Here is a 23,233-nt window from a genome sequence, read left to right on the forward strand (position 1 = left end):
CACGGCCTTCCTTTCTTAGTGTCTCAGCGATTAGTCAATCTCCCCGTGGGGTGGCTGGTTTCTGCAGCGCGTAGTGCGGGGGTGGCATTTCTCTCTTGGGTGACCTAGACGAGGCGCCCCACTTGAGGCATCACAGGGTGACATCGCGGGAGGGATAAGGGGCGCGGAGGCTATATGATCTTGCAATTGCCCGTGTGGTTTGTATGATGGGATGCTTGGTGGGAGGTTCAACATCGTGCAGATAAGGAGGAACTAGAGTGTTTGGTGGTATGGAAAGTGGTGGCTCTGACTGCTGTCTAGGGCTGCAAATAAGAGAACAAGTGAGTTAGGGGAGAGGCTCCAAGCCGGCGCGTACAGTTTCCCACCGTACGGACCCGCGGGATCTAACCGCACTGGGAAGAATAACCGCTTTTCCAAACTCAGGATAAGATCTTGACTACCAGGGCTGGTTTTGCAGGCCCCCTGATAAATTGACCGATGATCATCAGCATTGAACAATGACACTAACTGATGGTATGATCGCAATGTCTTTCTATTCTATATAACTACAAGCACTGCAAGAACTACAATTCTCAAGCTCCTCTAGTACTGCGACCGACACTCCCAGTTCGCCGCCTCATCTGCATCCCCCTTGCCCGTGTACACGGCCTTCTGCGGGTAGAAACACAATGGCCGCTGACGGTACACTTCATCCTGGGTCGTGTCATTCTGCCAGGTGGTGGCGATCAGCGGCTCAGGCGAGGTCCCATTCTCCACCCAGCTCATCAGGGCCAGCAGGATATCGTGCTGCGCATCCTGGAATTTAGGGACGCTGTGGAGACTCGACGAGAGCGTGGGAGCCTGGTTGGGGCCCGCGAAGTACCATGGCGCATGCATGCTCTCTGGCGTGCCTGAGCAGTGTCTTCATAGTTCTTATCAGTCCTGTAGTCTCATACTCTTGATCGAATCCGCATAAAGGATAACAACTTACTGCATCCCAGGAACGTAGAAGAACCGATAGAAGGAGTCCAGGTCGATCCCCTTGGGGATCAGCTCCTCGGTGACCTTGTTGTAGTAGTGGAGACTGCTGTCCGTCGGGATGAGCCCGTCCGCCATACCGTGGTACATAAGCAGCTTTCCGCCCTTCTGCTGAAACGGCGAGATGTCGAAATCGTCGGCCGTCGCGTTGCCGGGGTCGAGTCGATCCGTCAGCTGGATGATACTGTAATCGAACTGGTCCTGCTGCCACTGCTTCCCCTTACCAAGGAAGTACCGCACGTAATCAGTCCCGAGGCCATTCGCCGTCCCGTTATTGACTAGCACGCTCCACTGCGCTTCGCTGCCCGGCAGCAGGTGGGGAAAGACAAAGGTCTGGTTGACGTCGACGTAGTCGCTGTAGATGAGGCGCAGAGTCTGAAGCTGCGCCGCACTTAGGCACGCAGTGGTGTTAGTGCCTCGACAGAGGAGCGTCTCCAGGCGCAGATTGCACTGTTGCGGGGCGGACACGACCCCGTCGGACAGTCCGTCCTGGGGATCACACTGCTTGATGATCTCGGCGCCAATCACGCTGAACAGGCTGGCTGGGATCTGAGTGTCGGGATCGGCGTTGTAGGTCCCAATCTTTACGGTCCAGGGCTGCAGGTGCGACGTCCACCACGCGGGGGAGCCAGCGATGACGCCGTCGAAATCGTCGGGGTACAGTTCTACGGACCGTAGTCCCTGTCTTCCGCCGGTTGAGCAGCCGCTGTAGTAGTTGTACTTCAGGGCATCGCCGTAGTATTGCTCCGTCAATTCTTTGGCCAGGACCACTGAACCGTGCATGGCGCGGTAGCCCCAGTCGATCAGTCTTTCGGGCTCGTGGTACGCCCACCGGCCGTCCGAGGAGATGCTGTTGTGTCCTGTGTCGGTGGACATGGTAGCGAATCCGTATCGCGCGCCGACGCCCTGCTTCCATCAGTTTCTGTCGAGAGCTCTCGGGGTATATAGACATGACTGACCATATCGACCCAGTTGATGCCTCCCGCAAATCCCCCATTGCCGACCGCTCTGTTTTCGACAATGGTGAGCGACAACCCAAGGAATTGGTTTGCTTGAAACCTACAAGAATCTGTCGTTCCACTCGGTAGGCAAGAAGAGTCCGAATGTGTACGCTGAGGTTGCACTTGATGTCACATTAATCTGCACGACGCAGAGCTCAGGTAACTCGGTCGGCGACTGTGGATACGCGATGTCACTGGCCGGGACCTCAAAGGTGTCGCCCTTCGCGATGTGGAATGCCTGCAAGACCGTGGCATTCTCATGGCCGGCAGATGACAGGTACTCCGAGAATGACTCGGGTGTACAGGACAATTGGCTTTCCACCAGGCCGGGTAACGCGCTCGCCAGAGCCAGGTGGGAGAGATAGCGCAAGGGACCCATTGTGAGTAGTATGCCGCCCGTGCTTTTTGTGAAGAATTTCCAGCCTGTATTAAGGGTTGAATAGTGTTGTTTATATTTCTCATGTCTCGGAAACCTCTGTAGACCCGGTGGGGAATTGATGGTATCGGCTTGCCCTCGTCCAGTGGTTCAGGAGTCTGACAAATGAGCTTCCCCACTTTGACCCCGGAGTACCCTGTTCCCCTCCTCACGATGAGGTCGCATTTTGCGGGGATGTGGGGCACAGCTGCTAAGCGTTAGTATGGTGGTGAACAGATTGATGAATCTAAGCCCAGATTGAGAATCGCCGATGAAGATCGAGAGGTCAACTGCCGTTCTGAAATGCCTTCGGGAAATTGCATGACGTCAATCTTCGGAGAATTGCACTCGCAACCCCAGATCTCACAAAATTCAAGATTGACAGGATCGCGGTCGTGTCAGCTGCCTGGTCCCCCAGGACTCAATGAGTGGGAATCCCTATGCTTAGACTGGTTGTCGAAGAGAACCAAACCATGACTTGATGTAGGTAAAGACAGCATGGCCAGGGCCATTGCTAATGTAGGGCTTCTTGGCAAATCTCGACCCGTACTCCCCCTCGGGCGGCAGTTGAGTGAAGCCGATCTCGGACTATCCTCGAGTAGTGTCATATCAGCAGCGGGGCTGAGGGCTCGAGCACCAGCTTCTCAATTACATAATAATGGTGAAAAGCAATATCGGTGCATGTTGGCGATGAGCTGTGAGATATCCATGAATTTACGTCCAACAAAGCAATTGTAAATGTTACAGGTCTTTGCGCAGCTCGGACGGCGACAGGAGGCGGCATCACAACTTGCATCTGTACAAAGACGAAGAAATCTCAACCAGACCGCGAGAGTTGTGTTCTCTCCTTCAACACTTCTTCCATCCATCAGATTGATCATGTGTCTGTGCCGTTCTAGATCTAACTCCGTGTTACTTCCTGATGAGATCATTGAACAATCTGAGACACAAATATGGATACCTTGCCGTATTATCCATCCGAGGCATTTTCAGCGACTTCAACGACAAGGCTCCCTGGATCTCAGAATCAATGTATATAGTGTAACAAGCATGTTGACCGTACTTAGCTTGGACAGAAGGAATCAAATGTCCGATCAGATGCGTGCTCGGGGGATTGATCAGGGTCTCGGACCGATGGAGGAAATCTCCCCGCCCCGTCGGGCCCGCAGCCCCATCTTTTGCAGGGGACTATATCAGGTTCGTGCCAGCCGATGCTTCTGATCATGACTTGCTCCCTTTCTTGATTTTCTGCTTTTCTTCGGTTCTTCTGCTCCCTGAATTTCAGGGACGACGGGGCTTTCCCAAAGCTGCCATTTTAACTCCCAACCTCGAAGTTAGTAAGCAAGCAGACACTCGCTTGCATCACTGACCAATAGCACCGACTCCTCACAATGTCTTCGATTTGTTGGCCACGCAATGCATCTCCGGCCCGAAGAGGTAGTCTGCAGCCGCTCCCGGGCCAGCGCTATTTCATTGCCTGGAACTCGCTCACATGCTCGGATGCGCGGCTAGAAGCCGTCGTCTGCGCATCGGGCTAGCGGCCAAGCCGAGCGTGTCGGGAGCTGATGGCGCAACTCCGGACGAAGATGGACGTCGACATGATGCTGACCGCGGTCGCACCTACCGAGCTCATCTGGGTCGCGTTCGTGGTGGGCCTGGTGACTCTGACTCGAAACGTGCGCTGACGGTGGGCAGAGTCATCTCCACACCGTGGCCCAGGTGGTTGACGCGCGCCGATCTCTGCACCAGGGGCTTTGCCATGCAGGAGGGGTATGGGCGTAGCAAAGCCTAAGCACAGGAGGTCATGCGCCGGGACGCTGATGGTGTACTCTGGTTTCATACCGGGGATGCGGCGGTGCTGGATGACGCGGGGTATGCGGTCTTCCCCGGTCGCATTGGGGATCTGATTATCCGAGGTAGGCACAGTACTGTACATACAGTACAGGGACCATGTTCTAGAAGTTTCCCTCGGTGTCAAATAAGGCTTGAGGTTGATCCATCTGGACTGGGTGATAGGAGCAACCGATGGCGCATCCGGCTAACAGACGTCGTGGGGTACAACTCTATCACGTCAAGGGCGTCATAAGGCCCCCGGCAGGAATTTCAGGTGTCTCTATGCGGTAAGCAGAAAGCAGATGATTACTGTAGACTGGGGCTCACTGCGTCATTGAATTGTTAAAATGCCCGAACAGTCAGTCAGGCTGACTGCGACCGTGTAAACTCATTTCCTCTGTTGGTCCAAAATTACTGCTTTGATTGGACGAAGTGGTGTAGCTGACGCTTGGCGCAGTATTCTCTCTGTATTGTTACCTTCTGCCGCAAGGAGTTCCATGGAGGACGGAGTTGGAATGCGCCTCGGAGTCAGACAACCAGAACCCTGAAAAGGGCACGCGCGCTCCCAACCCTCACTCACCCTCGGCCTTTCGTTCAACCTCGGTTCTTTGGTGCCCAGCATAAGACTCTCCCTTCTATCATAAACCATATCGATCATGCATGAACTATATCCAGCCTGAAATCCCGACTAGTACGACTCGATGAAATTCCTCTCAAAATGCCACCCGCCTCTCCCACCGTGAGAATCGTCGAGGTCGGACCCCGCGATGGACTCCAGAACATTGCCACCCACATCCCCACTTCCACCAAGCTCGACCTAATCCGGCGACTACACCACGCCGGTTTACAGAGCATAGAACTGACATCAGTGGTCTCACCCCGCAAAATCCCCCAGCTGGCCGACTGTCGCGATCTCCTACAGCATTTCTCGATTCGAAGCTTGGCGAGCGATCCGCACCTGCGACTGCCGGTCTTGGTCCCCAATCTCAAAGGATTGGAGATTGCGCGCTCGCTGAGCGTGAAAGAGGTGGCTGTGTTCATCAGCGCGACGGAGGGGTTCAGCCGCGCCAACATCAACTGTACTGTCGGGCAGGGGATCGGGAGAGCAACGGAGGTCGCATCCCACGCCATCGCTGCGGGTCTGGCCGTGAGAGGGTAAGCGGCGCTTGCTGAGGCTATTTCTTTCCAGCATCGCACTGACTGCGGCTCCAGCTACGTATCCTGCATCTTCTCCGACCCCTTCGATGGCCCGACCTCCCCGGCTGCTGTGCTCCGCTGCGTGCGAGCCCTGCTCGACGCGGGCTGCTACGAGGTCAGCCTGGGCGACACGCTCGGCGTAGGCTTGCCCGCGACGGTCCGCAGTCTAATCCGGTACCTGACTGATGCGGGTGTCCCGGTCAACCGTCTCGCTGGGCATTTCCATGACACGTACGGCCGCGGGGTCGCCAATGTCTGGGAGGCGTATACGTGCGGCGTGCGCGTGTTCGACAGCAGTGTCGCGGGGCTCGGGGGCTGCCCTTTCGCTCCGGGTGCCAAGGGCAATGTCGCGACGGAAGACGTCGCGTACATGTTTCACAATGCTGGCATCGAGACTGGAATTGATATTGCTAGCTTGGTGGACACGGGGGCCTGGATCTTGAAACAGCTCGCAGACATAGACTCCACCCAGGCTGCTAGTGCCGTGGCTGCGAGGGTCAGCGAGGTTGCCCCTCGGACCAAGCCGCAGAGACTGCACAGCCATCTCCGCCATTACGATGGGCATTGGCCGTCAATGCGGATGGAATTTAATTGCATTGGCGCAGGGTCGAACTGAAAGTCGTGCTGCGCAGGATGGCGCGCGTGAGACGATATGAAGTGAAGGAACCCCAAATTGCCCAAGAATGCCTACGGGGTGCGAGTTTCGGTTGGAGATAATGGTCACCTGGGGACGCCCGTCGGACTGGCAGCCGGGTACTGTGACATGTAGAGCACTTATAAATCCATACGCTTGTCTGTGTACTACTTGATCGGCTACAACAAAGGCAGTACTTATGTGTACAGCCACGGTGGTTTCAACAAATGGAGGATTCTACATACATGTATACGTGATAGATGACAGAGAATCCATCCTCTCCATACTGAAGTGTATGACAAACACCCATTATCGCGTCACTTACACAGAAACACTCTTCAACCGCCATGTCGACCACAACAAGTACTGTCCCAAACCCAAGCCCCAACTCTAATCCTTGATAAACCTCCCAGTGAACTGCCGAATGCGCTTCCCCCAGATGAAAACCGGCACGCCCAACAACCCCAAAGCCCCCGTCAACCCCGCAAACGTCCCAAACGTCCCATCATAGCCATTTCGCTCAATGAACGGGGCGACCCCATAGCTCGTGCCAAAGGAGATGATCCCCCGGAAGGCACAAATGATCACCAGCAGGGGGCCCGCACGGGTCGGGTAACTGTCCAGCAGATAGGTGATAGCCACGATGTTGGCCCCGACAAAGCAGAAGTAGTACGCGGCGACGGTCCACGCAGAGATAAACCAGTGATACTCGTAAGGGTGGGCGGCGCCTTGGCCGTATAAGACAGCTGTCACAACCCCCACGATGATGGGGAGGATCAACGGGATGATGCGCGTCTCCGGCTCGTGGAGGCCCCCGTTGCGCTGCGCGAAGTACCGGATAAGCCAGTCGGAGCCGTGGCCCAGCAGCGGGAGGGCGATCAATGCCACGATGATCTGGCCGCAGTTGACGTAGCTGGCGCTGCTATCGGGCCAGTTGTATGGGGCTGCGGAGAGGATGGTGCTGTAGGTTGTGCCGATGGCCACATTGACGCCGATGGTGAGGCCGTTGAGGAGGAGGGCCCAGAGGACGTTGGGGAAGAGGAGAAGCGAGAAGGTTTGCTGTGCACAACAGTTAGGGCAGCGCACCATGGGCGAATGGATGGACCCTTACCCGGAAGACTTCCAGAACCTTTGTCCAGTCTGGACTGCCAACCCACAGTCGGAGATCAGACTTCCACGTTCGGGGTGCGTAAGTGTCAAAGTCCAGCGCTGGACGCTCTGTGCAGGTTTCCGTGGGTTGATCCCCAACCTTGATATCCTCGGGTGTCCCGTCGCCCTGGTAAGAGCTCGCCGACCGTTCATACTTGGTTTCCGGAAGAAAGCAGAAAGCCAGCACGAGGAGCACGCCGGCCAGAGCAGCGCCCAGCCCGTACCACCACTGCGGCGTGATGGCTTCTGCGATTGGGGAGGCACACAACACCCACACAGAGGTGAGGGTCACCTGGATGGCCATCTGGCCCATCAGGGCCTTGCTCCGCTCGTGCAGGAAGAAAATTTCCTATCCACCCCCATTGTGCTCTCATGTCAGCAAAGTGCTCAGGCTCGACGATGGTAAGATCTGACCTGCGTAATCATGGGCACTAGGGCCTCACTCTGCCCAGCCGCAAGACCCACGACCATTCGCGAGGATAAGTGCCATTCGAAGTTTTTGGCCGTGGCACAGAGGACCGCACCGATGACGAGGATGACAGTCGATCCTAGGAGGACGATTCGTCGACCCACGCCTATTGCCAGAGGCATTCCGATGAGATTGCCGATGCCCCTGTGCAGCATCCTGTGTTAGCGATCCTCTTCATAACAGAGATGCAACGGTTCACTTGCATGAACAGCGTAGGATACGTCATCAGGTGGGTGATATCATCGTATCCTTTGCCGACAGCGCTATACTCGGGAATGTAGAAACCCAACAGACCCCCAAACCCAGACACAAGGGCCAGTCCTAGCGTTGAGACTAGAAGACATCAGCGGAAGATCGACGGACCGCATGAGGCTGGACTCACAGATCGAGATTACCACGAGTATCACCATCTTCTGCCATTTGGGCATATTGAGAGGATCTATCATGGTCAACTTTCACACATCGAAGCGTGGTTACAGTAGGGGGTGGTTACCTTGAGGATCCGCGGTGGGAGTAGGTATGTACACGATCGAGCCCTCGGTGAGTTTCACGGTGCCTGTTACCGCATCAGGCTTGTCGCCCATCTGGCCCTCCTCAATATCCTCGACGTGGCTGATGCACAATTTGTCGGTAGCCTTGGCTGCTGCCATGACGACCGGTTGTTGAAAAGATGGAATTGTGTGCGGTAAGATGAGGGCACGACTTCAGGAGCCTCGCTGGGATGTCTTCTCTCCTTCTCCTTTGTCTGTCCTTATATACCATTTCTCGTGTGCAGTGGTATAGACAGTAGGTTAGGCAACTCCAGACGACAGCTGGCTTGGCTCTGCGGGGAAGCTACCCCAGACTCGGGACCTCAGCGACGCGAAGGAGCTCGGTAGTTCTGTATGCATTGTTTCGGGGGACACCGAGATTCAGGCAACGAGTCCTCGGGGGAATAGCATAGCTGGCGTGTCGGCTCTTGTTCGAGATCTTCAATAAGGTTTCGGAGACTCTATCAGCACGAAGGGCAAGTTTTCCACAAGACGTGCACCCGCATTCCTCGAGATCATAACAACCTTCAACGTGTAGTCATGACAGCAGATCTCAGAAGGGGACTCGACGGTCGTCGCATGCATACAGAAGACACTCAGAGGCTACAGGATGTTCTTCACTCGGCCATAGGTAATATTCAAGATAACTTCAATTGCATTCTGGTATTGCGTAAATGTAATCTAAGACTTCGACCAATCCGATCTAATACTCCTTGACACCCGCCAATTTCAGCACCTGCTCCGTGATGACCGGCTTCTCAAATGGCTCGGCGCGGTCCTTGGGGCACACCTGGCCATCTCGCATGGGCTTCTCAGCCGCGGGTCGGATGTTGCTATCACAGGGTCAGTCCCCATCTCAAGTTCGGAGCATGTTAGAGCCTACCAGTGTGGCCAGTGGGTGGTACCGATGAAGTTCTCAAAGCAGAACTTCTTCAGCTCCAGCGCCCGCGGTGTGGCAAATCGCCGTGGCGTCATGCAGATGTACTGCACGTGTCGGATCTGGTCGCCCTCCGGCAGGCAGGCGTAGTGCATCGTGCGCGAGTCCCATAGGACGAAGTCGCCGGGCTCCATATTTACCTTGATCATTTCGCAGCCGCGCTCCTTGAACCATTCGAGGTCGCGGTCGTGGAACAAGAACAGGTCCATATACTTCAGCTCCGGGGGAGGGGCATCCTCGTGGTCGTACTGATCGCGCTTCTGGGCGAAGAACTCGTCGAAGAGCTTGGCGGAGCCTTTCATCAGCATGAGGCCTCCGTCCTTGGGGCCGTTCGGGGCGAAGTTGAGGAGGCCTTGGACGGCTTGCATTCTACGGGGAGGTTAGATTGCGGGGTGTGGTGGAGGGGGGAGGGGGGGGGTAAATGTGCTGGAAAGCAGGGGTGCTGACCCTTTTCGGTCGGGATTCTGATCACAGTGCGGCCATGGGCTCCAGTTTAGGTCCTTGCGGCGGGGTAGAGAGATGTTCATGCCGTCGAAGGAGCAAAGCAGCTCTTTCGTCTCCCACAGGTCCTCGAAGATCTTAACCACTGCCGGCTCAGTGCGGGCCTCCCATGCGATCTTTTCGTGGGTGGCGGCGTACGCATAGTACATTCTGTGTCGGGGCTTCTTTTAGCACGCATGCTCATCGATACAAGATAGGGCCAAAAGACGTACCCTCCCTTGAAGCTGACCGGGAGATGCTCGGCAGTCCAAGTGCTCTCATCCTTCTCGTCAAATCCCAGGTCGAAGTTCTTCAGCCACTCGATCTGCTTGTCACAGTAGTACTTCGCCCGGTCCGGACTGATAACATTTTTGATCACCACGCAGCCATTTCGGTGGAACTCATCGCGCCAGTCACCGTAGGTGCGGCCGGAGAAATCGACCAAGTCTCTGATGGTGAAGGACTCGTTGGTCTGAGCGGCGATCTCTTGGATCTCGGTGACAGTGGTAGACATGGCTGACTTTCTGGTTGATTATGCTCGGAAATGTGGACTTGGATGGAATTGCTGGTTTAGTGCTTGAAACGAGAAGCCAAAAGTTGAACACTTAAGTAAACGCGCCGAGACTCAGCATCTCGTATGCCCCGAGGCTTTCCGCAGACTTGGCGCTGTCTCGGTAGTCTCGGGGCTGCCTCGGGGCACGTCTTGGGTGTATTCTCGGCGGCGGGACATGCAAAGAGCGCCGAAAGTGCGGGCGCTTGACCCCCGAACATCCCTGAAGCTTGCCCCGAGCAGCCTCGGCGGCCTTTGCCAAGACGCAGGTAATGCGGGGGTACGGAGATACCTATGATAAGGTATGATCCGCAATACCTCCCCCACCTTCCAACCTGTTATATATAAGAGACCATGATTGGCAAAGGTCATCGCTCCATCAGCTCGTACGTCACACACGCAAGAACAGCACAATCGGTACCGCTCGTTTACAATGCCTCCTCCCGTGCAATCCGCCTACAAACGCATCAAGCAGCCCCAAGAAGGGGAGAATGGCTACATCAGCCCGCAACCCGGCAAGACAGAGATCCTCCCTACAGGATGGAACGGATTCAACGCAAAGCCTTTGAAAAGCCCAATCCGCATAGACCATGATGTCGAGATCGTGGTGCGCGACGGCTGTCGTTTGTACGCGGACATTTACCGTCCAGCCGACATCACAGAGCCAGTCCCAGCCATCTTGAGCTGGTCGTTCTACGGCAAGAAATACAGTGCGCTGGAGATGCTGCCCATGTGCACGTGGAATTGCTGCGTGCCTCGATCGGACCTCAGTGGTCTCGAGAAGTTCGAGGGCCTTGATCCCCAGACCTGGTGTCCGCGCGGCTATGCCATTGTCAGTGTCGACACGCGGGGAGCGGGCAACAGCGACGGCATGATCTGCGTGATGGGCTCTCAGGATGCGGAAGATGGGTACGATGTGGTCGAGGCCCTGGCTAAGATGGACTGGTGCAACGGTTCCATTGGCATGGCGGGCAATTCAGCTCTGGCTATCTCGCAGTGGTTTATCGCGGCGCAGCAGCCCCCCTCTCTCAAAGCAATCGCCCCCTGGGAAGGCTCTGGCGATATCTACCGTGAGCAGTTCTGTCGAGGCGGCTGGTTCTCCATGAGCAACTTCGACCTCATCACCGGTGCGATTGTGCGTGGGCACGAGAATTCTGGAATCGAGGATTTCGAAGAGATGTACCGGCGCTCCTCTACATCGAGTCCGTTTTGGGAGGACAAGCGGGCGGACATGACCCGCGTTCAGTGTCCGGTCTACATCCGAGGCTCGGACGTGAGTTCCATCCACACAATGGGCTCCGTGCGCGCATGGCTCGAGCTGCCGCACGACCAGAAATGGATCCGATGGGGCAGCAAGCAAGAGTGGTACGAGCTGTACAGTTGCCCCGACTCTCTGGACGAGCTCTTCCAGTATTTCGATCGCTACCTCAAAGGCATCTCGAATGATTGGGAGAAAACGCCCAAAGTGCGATGGTCTGCCCTGCAGTTCGGCGACCGCGAGGCTATTGACGATATCGAGCTTCCCGACTTCCCCGCACCATCCACCGAGTATCGCGAGTTTTTCCTGTCCAAAAACCGACTAAGCACCGCCCCAGTGACGGAGTACGAGAAGCTCTCGTATGATTCCGATCAAGTAAACAGCCTCCTCGCCTTCACTCATACCTTCGACCGGCCCGCTCGGTTGATCGGCCTTCCCAAAGCCATCTTGTATATGTCCTGCGAGGACCGAGACGATTTCACCGTATTCGTCATCCTCCGCAAGCTGGATCGCAATGGTAAACCACTGATGCATCTCAACTTTCCCCTCCACGCGACCCCGGTGCAGTCCATCGCGGAGATCCCGACCAAGGATCAGGCAAGCCTGAATCTGCACCTTGGATCGGTCGGCATTCTTCGAGCTTCACATCGCGCGTTTGATCCAGCCAAGAGTATCCATTCTCAATTTCCGTTCCACCCCCATAACAAGCAAGACAAGGTTCCGCCGGGTGAGATTGTCAAGTTGGAAATCGGGATTTGGGCCATGGGGGTTGATTTCGATGAGGGAGAGTCGATCAGCATTCAGGTAAGTGATTCTGTTTGCTCCAGTTGAAGGACAGCACTAAATACCGGAGCAGGTGTCGGGGCAGTATCCCAGCATTGCCGAGTACAAGACGTGGTCGAAGCCGCGGCCGGAGGAGGAGCTGAATCGCGGCAAGCATTATGTGCACTGCGGGGGCGACTATCCCAGCTCGGTGATTCTTCCATTCATTTGAGGAGGAGATCAGAGGTCATGATTCGGTTGCAGTGGAATGAAGATAGAGCCTAGTAAATGCAAGAGTTGGGTCCAAAGACAAGATGCTAGAATCGCTTGGAGACTGTTGTAGATAGTCAGAATGTTGGAGTCGCGGATGAGTGGAGTTGAGTTGCCCCCGTGTGTTTGGTTGGGTGTTTGTGTTTGCATGTTTGCATGTTTGCATGTTTGCATTATTATTTATATCTAATTCTGCCTCAGGCCATGATCTTGCTTCCTCACTCTATCTTCTCTCCATGGTACCTTAGAATCAGAATAACCCTGAATGACTCTCAATGATGCCGGAAGTAGTCCTGTCCAAATAACCTAAGCTATCTGTCATTTTCATTACCCATTCTTCAATTGTAACGGCCATCGATCGCTACCATGACGAGCGCTGCTCCCGCGCGGTGGTAAGTGAGTACCTTGCCGGATGTGCGGGATCTCTTGATGCTGCTCTTATCGGAGCAAAGCTTCTTTGAATTTTTGGACTAGGCGGTAGGTATATCAGCCATGACAATTCAGCTTGAATAAGGTCAATCAACCTGAGAGGCTTGCTTTATCAGGCAGTGGCTGACCGTACCACAAACCAGCGGGTGCCCCAGACCAAAACATATTTCTCCACAAGAGCCAGTAGATTGGGCGCTTAGATCAAAGTGGGACGAAGGATGGAAGGACCCAAGACTACAGAAAAATGCAGATATGGAATGTTCCGATAGCGAATGTCAAGACACCCTGACAAGCTCATGTCTGTAATACGAACGTCTGGGTCCATTAATTGCGGTGAACCAGGTGTATGGTGTATGGATAGGGTCTCGATGTCGGACTGATAAGACCGACTGGGGATGCTTTTTCTTATCAGCTTATCAGCTGTGGCTCATCCTGCACTGGAAAGGTCCCCACCACAACGAAATCCGACATCGGGTTCGGCTTCGAGGTTCTCCAACTCCTCCAACTGCTCCAAGAAGCACCCAGCCAGCCCCACGCTGCGATAGTCAAGCCATTGGCCGGCAGGAGGGTTGATCTTAGATAACCGCCAAGCGGGATTGAACTGCCAAGCCGGATAGATTCAAGAAGGAAGCATGCACTTAGATAATTGCCAAGATAGTCTCGAAAGTGATAACCGGCGATAATGCGAAGATGAACAGCGGATGTAGGTATAAATTGCATGCAGGTCTCTGCTGATACTCCGCCTTCTTCATCACAATCATCTACATTCCCAATCACTATGGCTATCAAGTCTGTTGTGCTCTCCGCGCTGGCGACGTTGGCGTCGGCTTCACCTCTCCTTCATGCTCGTGACAGCAATAGCACAACTTATGTCTTCACCAACTCCAATGGCTTGAATTTCACTCAGATGAACACTTCCTTGCCCAATGTGACCATCTTCGCTACGGGTAAGCCAAGCTCCCCTGCCGCCTGCCTGCTACCACTAACATCGCTGCAGGAGGAACCATCGCCGGCTCCGACTCGAGCTCGACCGCCACCACCGGATACACCTCGGGGGCTGTGGGCGTGTTGACCCTCATCGACGCCGTCCCGTCCATGCTCGACGTGGCCAACGTGGCCGGGGTGCAGGTCGCCAACGTCGGCAGCGAAGATATCACCTCAGATATCCTGATCTCCCTGTCCAAGGACATCACCCGGATGGTGTGCGACGACCCGACCATGGCGGGTGCGGTGATCACCCACGGCACTGACACGCTGGAGGAGTCGGCCTTCTTCATGGACGCGACGGTCAACTGCGGCAAGCCTGTGGTCATCGTCGGAGCCATGCGTCCCTCGACGGCCATCTCGGCCGATGGGCCCTTCAACCTGCTCGAGGCCGTCACGGTGGCTGCCTCCCCCAAGGCCCGCGACCGCGGCGCCATGGTCGTCATGAACGACCGCATCGCCTCCGCCTACTATGTCACCAAGACCAACGCCAACACCATGGATACATTCAAGGCCATGGAGATGGGCTTCCTGGGCGAGATGATCTCCAACAACCCTTTCTTCTTCTACCCGCCTGTCACCCCCACCGGCAAGGTGCCCTTCGACATTGCCAATGTCACTGAGATCCCCCGCGTGGACATCCTCTTCTCCTATGAGGATATGCACAACGACACGCTGTACAATGCCGTCGAGAGTGGTGCCAAGGGTATTGTGATTGCCGGAGCCGGAGCGGGAGGCGTCACCACCTCCTTCAACGCCGCCATCGAGGATGTCATCAACCGTCTGGAGATCCCCGTGGTGCAGAGCATGCGCACGGTGAATGGTGAGGTGCCGCTGTCGGATGTCAGCAGCGACACCGCCACCCATATCGCCAGTGGGTACTTGAACCCCCAGAAGTCGCGCATTCTCTTGGGTCTCTTGCTGGCCGAGGGCAAGAACCTGACCGAGATGGCCGATGTGTTTGCCCTGGGTACGAACGCGTAGATCGGGGATTGAATGATGGTGATGATGAACTGGTCTCGCTGCAGGCGAGCTCAATGACTGTATATAATCTCATGATAGATAGAATCTAATTAATGATCATGGTCACTGCCTCGACGCTTGGTCAACCCCTCGCAACAATTAATCCTCCTCCTCACTGGTATAATCCCCACGCACCAAGTCCGCACCAAGCTCCATCTCCCCGATATCGTCCGCTTCCTCCAACGCATCAAAGTCTAGCAAACAGTCATCATCGTCTAGGAACGCGCTATGGAACGTATCTGTTACCTCCGCACTCGTGGCAAGGACCTTGACCTGACACGCCACGGACTTCTCGCGAGACAGCCCCAACAACGTTCTCAGCACGCGAAGCATGTCTGTTTCGTGCTCGTCCATTTCATACCATCCGATCTCATCCATGATGACGATGACTTTGATTCCCTTCGGGAGTTTGCGAACTAGCCAGACGAGAAGCTTGCACAGCCCGTCCGTGCTGAGGTTCCGTGGGCCGCGGAGGTAGGTTTCGATTTCTTGGACGGTGTCCAGGTCGAAAGTATGCTGCCGCAGCAGCTGGGCGAGAAAGGATTTGATTACCCCTCTTCCAACTGCGGTGTTGCCGTGGTGATCGGCTTCGTGAAGGGAGCAGAACCAGGTTAAGCGCAGATGTCCTGGTTGACTTTCTAGCGCTGCGTAGATCAAGGCAGACAGGAGAGAGACTGCGGAGACCTCACAGCCCTCGGACTCGGCGTCTCCTTCGATGAGAAGCTCTCGAGATGCTGGGTATGTAAGCCATCGTCGGAATTCACCCGTCGTGAGAGCTGACTCTGCGCGTCGCCGCGCGGCGGGTGCAATGCGCGCGCGATGAGACAGGATGTAGGCCACGTCTTGTGCTTCGGAGGCGGTCACATTGAGCATAGCCAGGAGGTCAGCTACGGTGACTGTTGGAGGGAGTGGCTCCGGAGTGGCTGGTGCAGAGGGAGCGATGAGCTGGGGGGCTTGCATCCAGGTGCCAGGAGGAAACTGGGGCAATGGGAGGAAATTAGGGTAGAAGGGCACTTGGGTCGTTGGAGGTATCCAGGGCGAACAGGCAATGGGCTGTGCCAGAGGCTGTGGACTTGGAGTGTTGCGCTTTCTCAGTTCATCTGGGATTCACTTGGTTAACGGTTTTCATAGCACTAGCACTGGTGATAGAATAAACTTACCCCAAAGGTGCTCGAGGAGATGGTTAGTCTCGTCAGACTGTCTTCTTGCCATCTCTTCTCTCCGTCTCTCCCGCTCTTCCCTCTTCCTCTCTCTCTCTTCCCATTGCTTCTCGCGTTCCTCTGCCACCTGGAACAACCCGTTCAGATGATTGAGCATCCGGGTCATCTGCTGGTCTGCAAGGCGCTGGCGGTCTTTTTTGGCCTCGTCTAGCTTGTCCGAATTGGCGAGAGCGACTGCTGCCGTGACCTCCTTACCCTGGATCAACTCCTCCAGCGCCACGCGGGTGCTGTGCATCTCTGCTTTACGCGCCTTCTTTGCCAGTTTTGAGCTATGTTTTTGGATTACATCAATGCTGCCCAGGAGCTTGTCCTGGTACTCACTGCCCTGCGCCAGACTGCGCCAGGTACGCGAGACTAAAGATGCCTGAGAGTTAGTGGTCGAGCGGTCTATTCAACCTGAATATCGGTGGGAACTCATACACTCGTGGCTTAGAAAGAACGCGATCGCATTCTCGATCGCCTGGAATATTGCAACTACCAAGGTGATCGATGCCTTACGGATGATTCTGTCTCTGGGAAACGTCGCCATGAAGAACTCGATACTCTCAAAGTCGTCTTCCAACGCCTCAGGCTCGAACGCCGTAGTCACCTCCTCGCGCACTTTCGAGGCCATTGCCGCCGCCTGCACCCAATCAGTATCTGAACCAACCACGACACGGTGCTACTTACATCCAGCAGGATGTCTATGGTTGCAATGAAAGGGGAAATATATTCCACCTGAGCGAGTAGCTTGCTCACCATCTTCGCTTGCTCAGTGTGGTCCGCCGCTTTGCGATAGACCTTTTTGAAGAACCCCTTCGCGGTGTTCCGTTTCGGCACATCATAATGGCTCTGCGCCTTGTCGAGTTGGCTTCGCACCCCCTCCCAGTTGGATTGACTGCGAATACTGCATCCCTTGGTGATCGAGGGCCCAGCCTCGGGATATTTCTTCTTCAACTCGGTCATACAGTCTGGAAAGATGTCCGACCAGAATCTCATTGCGTCGACTGCTGGAAGAGCCGGTCGCGGCGGGATGATGTCGTCTTCAATCGGACTGGTGGAAATGGCAGTTGGGGAGACATACTGTCCCTCGTTACAGTCATACTTGATGCCGGGATGGTCGAAAACTGGGTTGATTTGGGGTAGGTGGTGGTCGATGAAGTCTACCGAGGCGGTGCGTGTCGGGGGGTTGCCTGGTGCACCCATGGCTAGTCCCCGAAGACTTTGTCGTTAGATTGCGTTCTCTGAAAAGAATCTCGTCTCTCAGTGTCGAGTCCTAATTCTGGGGATAGTTATGTAAGACTTCTGAGGGCTAGGTTCAACGCTTGAAACTAAGTTGCGGCGGGAGGGGGTGGGAAGCTCCCAGCGCGGGACATCTCCAGTCCAAGCCTTCGCTTCGAGCAGCTGCTGCCAAGGCTAGCTACTTGCTAATGATCGAGCCTGATCTTGAGCATTACTCCAGACAAAGCCAGGTGGGGATCATGTCCCGACGTATGGAGTAAAGTCAAGACACTTCGAGGTGGAAGGGGAGCGGTGCCAGGTAACTGCAGATACAGCCCCGCGGACATGCAGGATCAGAGGATGCGGAATCAATACGGGCTTGAGGGGCTCGGGTGGCAGTGTGGGAAGCAATGATTGGAGTGAAGATCGTCCCAAGACGTGTGAATGGCGTGCAAACTGGCCAACCTGCATTAGCGTGTCTGGCCAGTTGAGTGCAGTGCATCCCAGCCTTGCCCTAGCTGGCCCCGCCCATTCCCAATCACAGGTTGTTTACCATTCACTGTCCAAAGAACCCATCTGCACGGGCAGCAGTACACGGACCGGCAAGCAGTTGGGATGTCAGGAAAATGATTAAGAATCTACTCGGGCTGTTGCTGTTTTGCTGATTAATTCTCTCTTATGAAAACGTGGCTGTCATCTGGACAGGTGGACATGGAATAGCCTCGTAAGCACTAGGGGCAAACGGGAAGTAAAGATGGGGGCGATTGCGCTCGGTCCGCTTGCACGCTAATCCTCATCTTATTTCTGCACTGGGTCTCTAATTTAAAGTACCAAGTACCCATGCTCCCATCCAGTCTCAACCACATGTCCTTGCAAACTATTTTTGCTTGCATCCTCCACACCAACAGCTGATTGAGACGGAGCCGCTCCAGTTGCGTCATGGCGGTCGTCGAAAGCCCAAACGGAGTTGCTCTGCTGCAGCGCAGTGCAAGCCCCATTGCAGCACTCGACTCAACTGATGGCAGTGGAGGCAGCGATACAGCGACTAGCGATGCGTCTTCCGGGAGCTCGAATGTGTCGCCACATGGCGAACCTAGTATAGATGCCTCTCAGGCAGCATCAGCGAAGCACGAAGCAGAGCCTACAATCCAGGTTGCCGACCTACACAAGCAGATCCGAATAATCCAAGAGCAGTTGGAGAATGAGCAAGCGCAACGGAGGATGATGGCGGAGCGAGCGATGGGACAGAGTGGGATGGGTGGTGCTTCGTGGAGTCGACCATGGTTGTATGAGTGGGACATGTTCCGACCAGAGACCTACTCCGACCAGAACAGCAAATCCTACTACATGAGCCGTGTGACCGAGCCTATCGTCACCGATATGGCCCAGGTGCATGAGCGCAAGCGGATCATGATGGGAGTGGTCGAGGCGGAGCTCAAATGGCTAAAGAACGAGGACGACGCTTACACAACCATGGTGAAGGAGAAGGAGGACCTCAAGACGGAGAACACCCAGTTGACGGAACGGCTGGCCATGGTGGAAGCCCAAGTGCGCCAGTGGGATCCGAACCTGCTCTCCGAGAAGAAATCCAACAAGCATTCCAAGGCAACGGAGAAGAAAGGGGGAAGCGAGAACAATGAGGATGATGACGATGACTCGTCCGTGAAGTCCCAGCAGTGGCCGACGGCACAGCTCAATCGCGTGGAATGGGCTTCCTTTTCTGCCCCTTATCATCAAGTGAAAGAGACCTTCGCCATCGATGTGTTGGAGGGGGAACCGGTCATCAGCTTCATGTCCTATTACCGCCCCTGGTGGACCATGAAAAAGAGCGTCTCGGAGGAGACAAAGGCCCCTGCAGCCAAGAAGAGACTCGCCCCCCCTGGCCAGGGGCCCATGCCCGAACGCATTCGCATCAATTCCCGGCAGATCCTCAAGATTCTTCAGAAGCTGGAACCGGATAATTTCACTGACGAGGACGAATCCCTGATTATGATTCGGCCGTTCAAGGCCCTGGTGTTCTTTGAAGATCAGCTCCGCCAGATCCATCAGGTGCTTCTGGAGAAGCATCGAGGGGCACAGACGAAACCGCCCGAGGCTAGAAAAGACGAGGAGACAGCAGGCTCAGAGGAGAAAGAAGCTCGCCCCAGCTCTCCAACCACCGCAGACCAACCGGAAGAAAACCGAGAAGGCGAGGAAAATCAAGGCAACCCTGTGAGCGAGGTACTGAAAGACGAGTTCACCTCTTCAGAAACTGCACTCGAGCAGCTGCAGGTGTTAATCAATTTTCTTGACTTGGATGTCAAAGCCAAGATGGATTACGTCCGCAGCGAGCAATGCCACCGGGTATCCTTTGCTGATGTCTGGTATCTCTTTCGACCCGGGGATGAGGTTGTCGACCAGGTAGGAAAGCAAGCATATCGTGTCATCGGCGTCACCAGCTCGCCGCATAAAGTGATGTCTCCCTACCGAAACTGGGAAACATCCAGCAAAGATGAACCCACGGTGATGCTGCAATGCGTCCATATCGACTTCGACGGTAAATATCTCGGGCCGGTGCTGCAGACGTTCCGGATCGCACGGTTCGACGGTGAGAAGGCCATCACCTCGCTTCGTGTCTTTCCTATCCGCCTGGCGGGCACGAGAGCGGGTGACCTGACGAGCATCGTGGATGTTCGCCAAAAGCTCATCGCCCGTGGCAAGATGTTTATCGATGTGTTGGCCAAGAAGCACATGCACTACAGTGGACTGACGCTGGAGACTCGTGATGAAGTGGACGGCCAAGTAGTGATTGACTTCGAGAAGGCCTTTGAGAGCGAAGACAAATCCAAGCAGCCCGCCGAACTTGGCGACAACAACGGCGGGGATGGTGGAGAGGAAGAGCTAGAGAAGGTGTGGCGGCCAAAGATCCGCAGTCTGATCAGCATCGAGGTCCCTGATAATCCCGCATCCGACTGCACGGCCGCGTGCTGCGCCAGAGAACGCGTCCACAAAGACCTCTACGCCGAGCAGAAGCGGAACGAACACTATCGCAACAGCCTCATTCCGGAGGAGCTATCCCAGCAGCCCTCTGCTGCCATTTACCCTCGGGTGAAGAATTCCCGAGCCTCCGACGACGCCCTTTCAGATGATGATTTTGTGATCATGAGTTATCGAGTGTTCGGCTTCAGTCTGCGAAGTCGCAAATGGGGTATGCCACAGCCGTGTGCGCATTGTAAAGTGTAGTAGCTAATGTGCCTTTCCTTCTGCAGAAAAGCTTGACCTCACCCATCTCAGCTATATCCGAGGCATCCGGGTGGAAAGCAAGGGCGAGGACCAAGGCAAACCGCAAGTCCGAGAGACGGCTTTCGATCAGCTGGTGCTGGAGGAAGGCCACAAGAAGATGCTCTTGTCTCTGGTCGCACAACATTATCGGGACAAGGAGTCACCCACCGCTGCGAATGAGCAAGTCGATATTGTGCGCGGAAAAGGTCGGTCTGGATGGGAGGTTGTATGCCGCTAGTATCGAGGCTGATTGTTGGACGTTAGGCAAGGGACTGATTATTCTACTCCACGGCGCTCCCGGAGTGGGTAAGACCACCACGGCAGGTGCGTATGCAGTTTTCTTTCCTGGTTGAGAAGATAATTGACCCTTGACACAGAGGGAGTGGCCGAGCTCTTTGAGAAGCCTCTTTTCCAGATCACTTGCGGTAAGATTTTCTGGCCCACAGCTCAAGCTGTCAACTGACACCCATTTCAGGTGACTTGGGCACCACGGCCGAGAGCGTCGAGCATGCCCTGGAAACGAACTTTGCCTTGGCTCATCGATGGGGCTGTATCCTCTTGTTGGATGAGGCTGACGTGTTCCTGGCGAAGAGAACGCCTCAGGATTTCAAGCGGAATGGCTTGGTGTCCGGTATGTTCGAAAGAGTCCGCCAGCATCGAAGAAAAGCTTGAGATCACTGACTCATGTTTCTAGTCTTTCTGCGGGTACTTGAATACTATGCCGGAATTCTCTTCCTCACGACAAACCGTATTGGTGACTTCGACGAGGCCTTTGGATCCCGTATCCATATCAGTCTTCACTACCCCCAGTTGACGCTCCCAGCCACGAGAGAGATTTTCTTGCTGAACATGAGGCTCATCCAGCAGCGATTCACGGAAAAGAAGCGAAACATTACGGTCGATCGGGACGCCATCCTGGCGATGGTGGAGAAGTATTGGAAGACGCACAAGAAGATGCGCTGGAACGGCCGACAGATCCGCAATGCGTGTCAGACAGCTCTGGCCCTGGCGGAATTTGAGGCTGGAGGCGGCAGTCATGAGAAGATTATCGATCCGACTGCAGAGGTCAGGCTTAGCGTCACGCATCTCGAGACAGTGTCCAAGGCCTACCTTGAGTTTATGCAGTATCTGAGGAAGCTCTACAAGGTGGATCAAGACCGATTGGCGCAGCGACGGGGTGTCCGGGCGAGGGAACTGGATGACAAGAAAATGAACTTTACGGATGATGAGGAGGAGCATTCGGATTTCGATGATGAAGCAGATATATTCTCCCTAGGCAAAAAGACCTCGTCGTCCAACCCGGAGACGCCGACGCCAGGGCTACTTTCACCCTCCGCCCTCTCTCAGTCCCTCACGCTGAACTCGTCACCTACGCCTGTGTCGCCATTCAACGGGATTACCAGTGCATTGCAAGAGACTAGCCCTGCGCCCCAGGCAACAGCTCCGCCAAGCTTTCCCGGCTATCCCTCTCAACTACCTGGATACCCTCAGGCGTTCCCCCAGGGATGGCCCCAGGCAGCTCCGCCGCAAATGCAGGCAGGCTTCGGGTACGGGCAGCAGCCGCAGCAGCCGCAACAGCCACCTCAGCAAATGGCGCAAATGTGGCAGAATATGAACCCAGCCATGTGGCAGCAAGCCATGCTTCAGGGCCAGATGCCCCCTCTACCAGGGATGGGTCCAGGAATGCCAGGCCAACAGCCACCCCCGGGAGGACCTGGAACCGAGAAGCCTTAGGATCTTGCAAATGCAACATGATCGGATGCGCATACCCTTTCACACTTGTGAACAGATTTGAGAACTATATCCTATGGATTGCCAATTAGACTTCATTCCGTTTAAATATATACATCATCATCGACAAAAGGCCCCGCTTCATAAGCTTTTCTGCGGCGGGGATCAACCCCGGAAACCACTAAACAAGCATTCGCAATCGATCCCAAACATTCAAGCAAGGAAGCTCTTCAGGTAATCCAGCTTGCCAAGGGGCACACCCTGAGCCCGCAGGATGGCGTACGCGGTCGTAATGTGGAAATACACATTGGGCAGTCCGAAGTTGAGGGCATAGGACTCGGGGGTGAAATCGACCTCGTGGTCGCCCAGGGGGGCCTTGAACGCCGTCTGCTCCTTGCCGGCAAAGCCCGCGGGGGCGAGCTGCTGGATCTCGGCGAGGGTGGCGTCGATGCTGGCGTAGAGCTCCTGGTAGGTCTTGGCCTCGGGCAAGGGAGCGGGGGGCTCCACCAGCTGGGTGCGGGCGATGGTCTTGCGGATGTTGAGCACGGTGGCAAAGATCTGGAAGGAGAGGGGCTTCATGTCTTCGTAGAGACGGGCGTTGAGGAGAGTGTCAAGTGCGATGCCCTTCTCGGTGGCATGCTCCTCGCCCTTCTTGAGAATGTGGGAGAGGGTCTGGAGACCATTAGTGAAGGTCGGGATGGTGATGGTGTACACGGTAGAAGACATGCTTGCGAGGAGTGCTATTGGAAGGGGATGGTGTGATTTAGTCCGATGATGATTCCTTCGTGCATACTATGTATTTGGTGTTATATTTGGTGTCTTTATAGTGATCTTACCATTATTGTGGGGAAGGGAAAGGGGGCGGGGAATTAGTAATCGGGCT

General features: G+C 55.2%; 9 protein-coding genes across 9 annotated transcripts; 4 read left to right on the top strand and 5 right to left on the bottom strand.

The window, feature by feature from the left end:
- Positions 1-582: 582 nt before the first annotated feature.
- On the bottom strand, positions 583-2,397 carry ASPACDRAFT_55563 (uncharacterized protein; the record flags this gene model as incomplete). Its single annotated transcript, XM_020203015.1, has 5 exons — positions 583-901; positions 971-1,923; positions 1,977-2,025; positions 2,081-2,238; positions 2,341-2,397. The coding sequence occupies 5 exons, from the start codon at positions 2,395-2,397 to the stop codon at positions 583-585; spliced, it is 1,536 nt and encodes a 511-aa protein (XP_020051326.1).
- A 2,453-nt stretch (positions 2,398-4,850) lies between these two features.
- Positions 4,851-6,371, top strand: ASPACDRAFT_1860645 (hydroxymethylglutaryl-CoA lyase). Its single transcript, XM_020197761.1, has 2 exons — positions 4,851-5,421; positions 5,479-6,371. Exons 1-2 carry the CDS (start codon positions 4,985-4,987, stop codon positions 6,077-6,079), a joined length of 1,038 nt encoding a protein of 345 aa, XP_020051327.1. The 5' UTR covers positions 4,851-4,984; the 3' UTR covers positions 6,080-6,371.
- Positions 6,372-6,487: 116 nt separating this feature from the next.
- On the bottom strand, positions 6,488-8,365 carry ASPACDRAFT_1860646 (uncharacterized protein; the record flags this gene model as incomplete). The annotated part of the gene is made up of 6 exons (XM_020197762.1): positions 6,488-7,156; positions 7,209-7,595; positions 7,661-7,859; positions 7,925-8,048; positions 8,098-8,154; positions 8,209-8,365. The coding sequence occupies 6 exons, from the start codon at positions 8,363-8,365 to the stop codon at positions 6,488-6,490; spliced, it is 1,593 nt and encodes a 530-aa protein (XP_020051328.1).
- A 583-nt stretch (positions 8,366-8,948) lies between these two features.
- Positions 8,949-10,176, bottom strand: ASPACDRAFT_37062 (uncharacterized protein; the record flags this gene model as incomplete). Its single annotated transcript, XM_020200268.1, has 4 exons — positions 8,949-9,078; positions 9,129-9,551; positions 9,630-9,847; positions 9,892-10,176. The coding sequence occupies 4 exons, from the start codon at positions 10,174-10,176 to the stop codon at positions 8,949-8,951; spliced, it is 1,056 nt and encodes a 351-aa protein (XP_020051329.1).
- Positions 10,177-10,645: 469 nt separating this feature from the next.
- Positions 10,646-12,464, top strand: ASPACDRAFT_37172 (CocE/NonD family hydrolase; the record flags this gene model as incomplete). Its single annotated transcript, XM_020200276.1, has 2 exons — positions 10,646-12,274; positions 12,324-12,464. The coding sequence occupies 2 exons, from the start codon at positions 10,646-10,648 to the stop codon at positions 12,462-12,464; spliced, it is 1,770 nt and encodes a 589-aa protein (XP_020051330.1).
- A 1,245-nt stretch (positions 12,465-13,709) lies between these two features.
- Positions 13,710-14,899, top strand: ASPACDRAFT_37185 (asparaginase ahrA; the record flags this gene model as incomplete). Its single annotated transcript, XM_020200277.1, has 2 exons — positions 13,710-13,878; positions 13,929-14,899. The coding sequence occupies 2 exons, from the start codon at positions 13,710-13,712 to the stop codon at positions 14,897-14,899; spliced, it is 1,140 nt and encodes a 379-aa protein (XP_020051331.1).
- A 138-nt stretch (positions 14,900-15,037) lies between these two features.
- On the bottom strand, positions 15,038-17,343 carry ASPACDRAFT_48440 (uncharacterized protein; the record flags this gene model as incomplete). Its single annotated transcript, XM_020202130.1, has 4 exons — positions 15,038-16,038; positions 16,099-16,512; positions 16,579-16,780; positions 16,828-17,343. The coding sequence occupies 4 exons, from the start codon at positions 17,341-17,343 to the stop codon at positions 15,038-15,040; spliced, it is 2,133 nt and encodes a 710-aa protein (XP_020051332.1).
- A 954-nt stretch (positions 17,344-18,297) lies between these two features.
- ASPACDRAFT_64905 (uncharacterized protein) lies at positions 18,298-22,353 on the top strand (the record flags this gene model as incomplete). Its single annotated transcript, XM_020204052.1, has 6 exons — positions 18,298-20,545; positions 20,607-20,825; positions 20,884-20,943; positions 20,997-21,044; positions 21,095-21,250; positions 21,314-22,353. The coding sequence occupies 6 exons, from the start codon at positions 18,298-18,300 to the stop codon at positions 22,351-22,353; spliced, it is 3,771 nt and encodes a 1,256-aa protein (XP_020051333.1).
- A 210-nt stretch (positions 22,354-22,563) lies between these two features.
- Positions 22,564-23,076, bottom strand: ASPACDRAFT_48442 (DUF1993 domain-containing protein; the record flags this gene model as incomplete). The annotated part of the gene is made up of 1 exon (XM_020202131.1): positions 22,564-23,076. The coding sequence occupies one exon, from the start codon at positions 23,074-23,076 to the stop codon at positions 22,564-22,566; it is 513 nt and encodes a 170-aa protein (XP_020051334.1).
- Positions 23,077-23,233: the final 157 nt, after the last annotated feature.

This window comes from Aspergillus aculeatus (assembly GCF_001890905.1).
Source record: "Aspergillus aculeatus ATCC 16872 unplaced genomic scaffold ASPACscaffold_23, whole genome shotgun sequence".
In the NCBI taxonomy this organism is placed as follows: domain Eukaryota; kingdom Fungi; phylum Ascomycota; class Eurotiomycetes; order Eurotiales; family Aspergillaceae; genus Aspergillus; species Aspergillus aculeatus.

Bases quoted from the DNA above. Each gene is read 5' to 3' on its own strand.
- ASPACDRAFT_1860645 (XM_020197761.1), top strand. From the start codon at position 4,985: ATGCCACCCGCCTCTCCCACCGTGAGAATCGTCGAGGTCGGACCCCGC. The intron at 5,422-5,478 runs GTAAGCGGCGCT...CTGCGGCTCCAG, and splicing joins GCGGGTCTGGCCGTGAGAGG to CTACGTATCCTGCATCTTCT.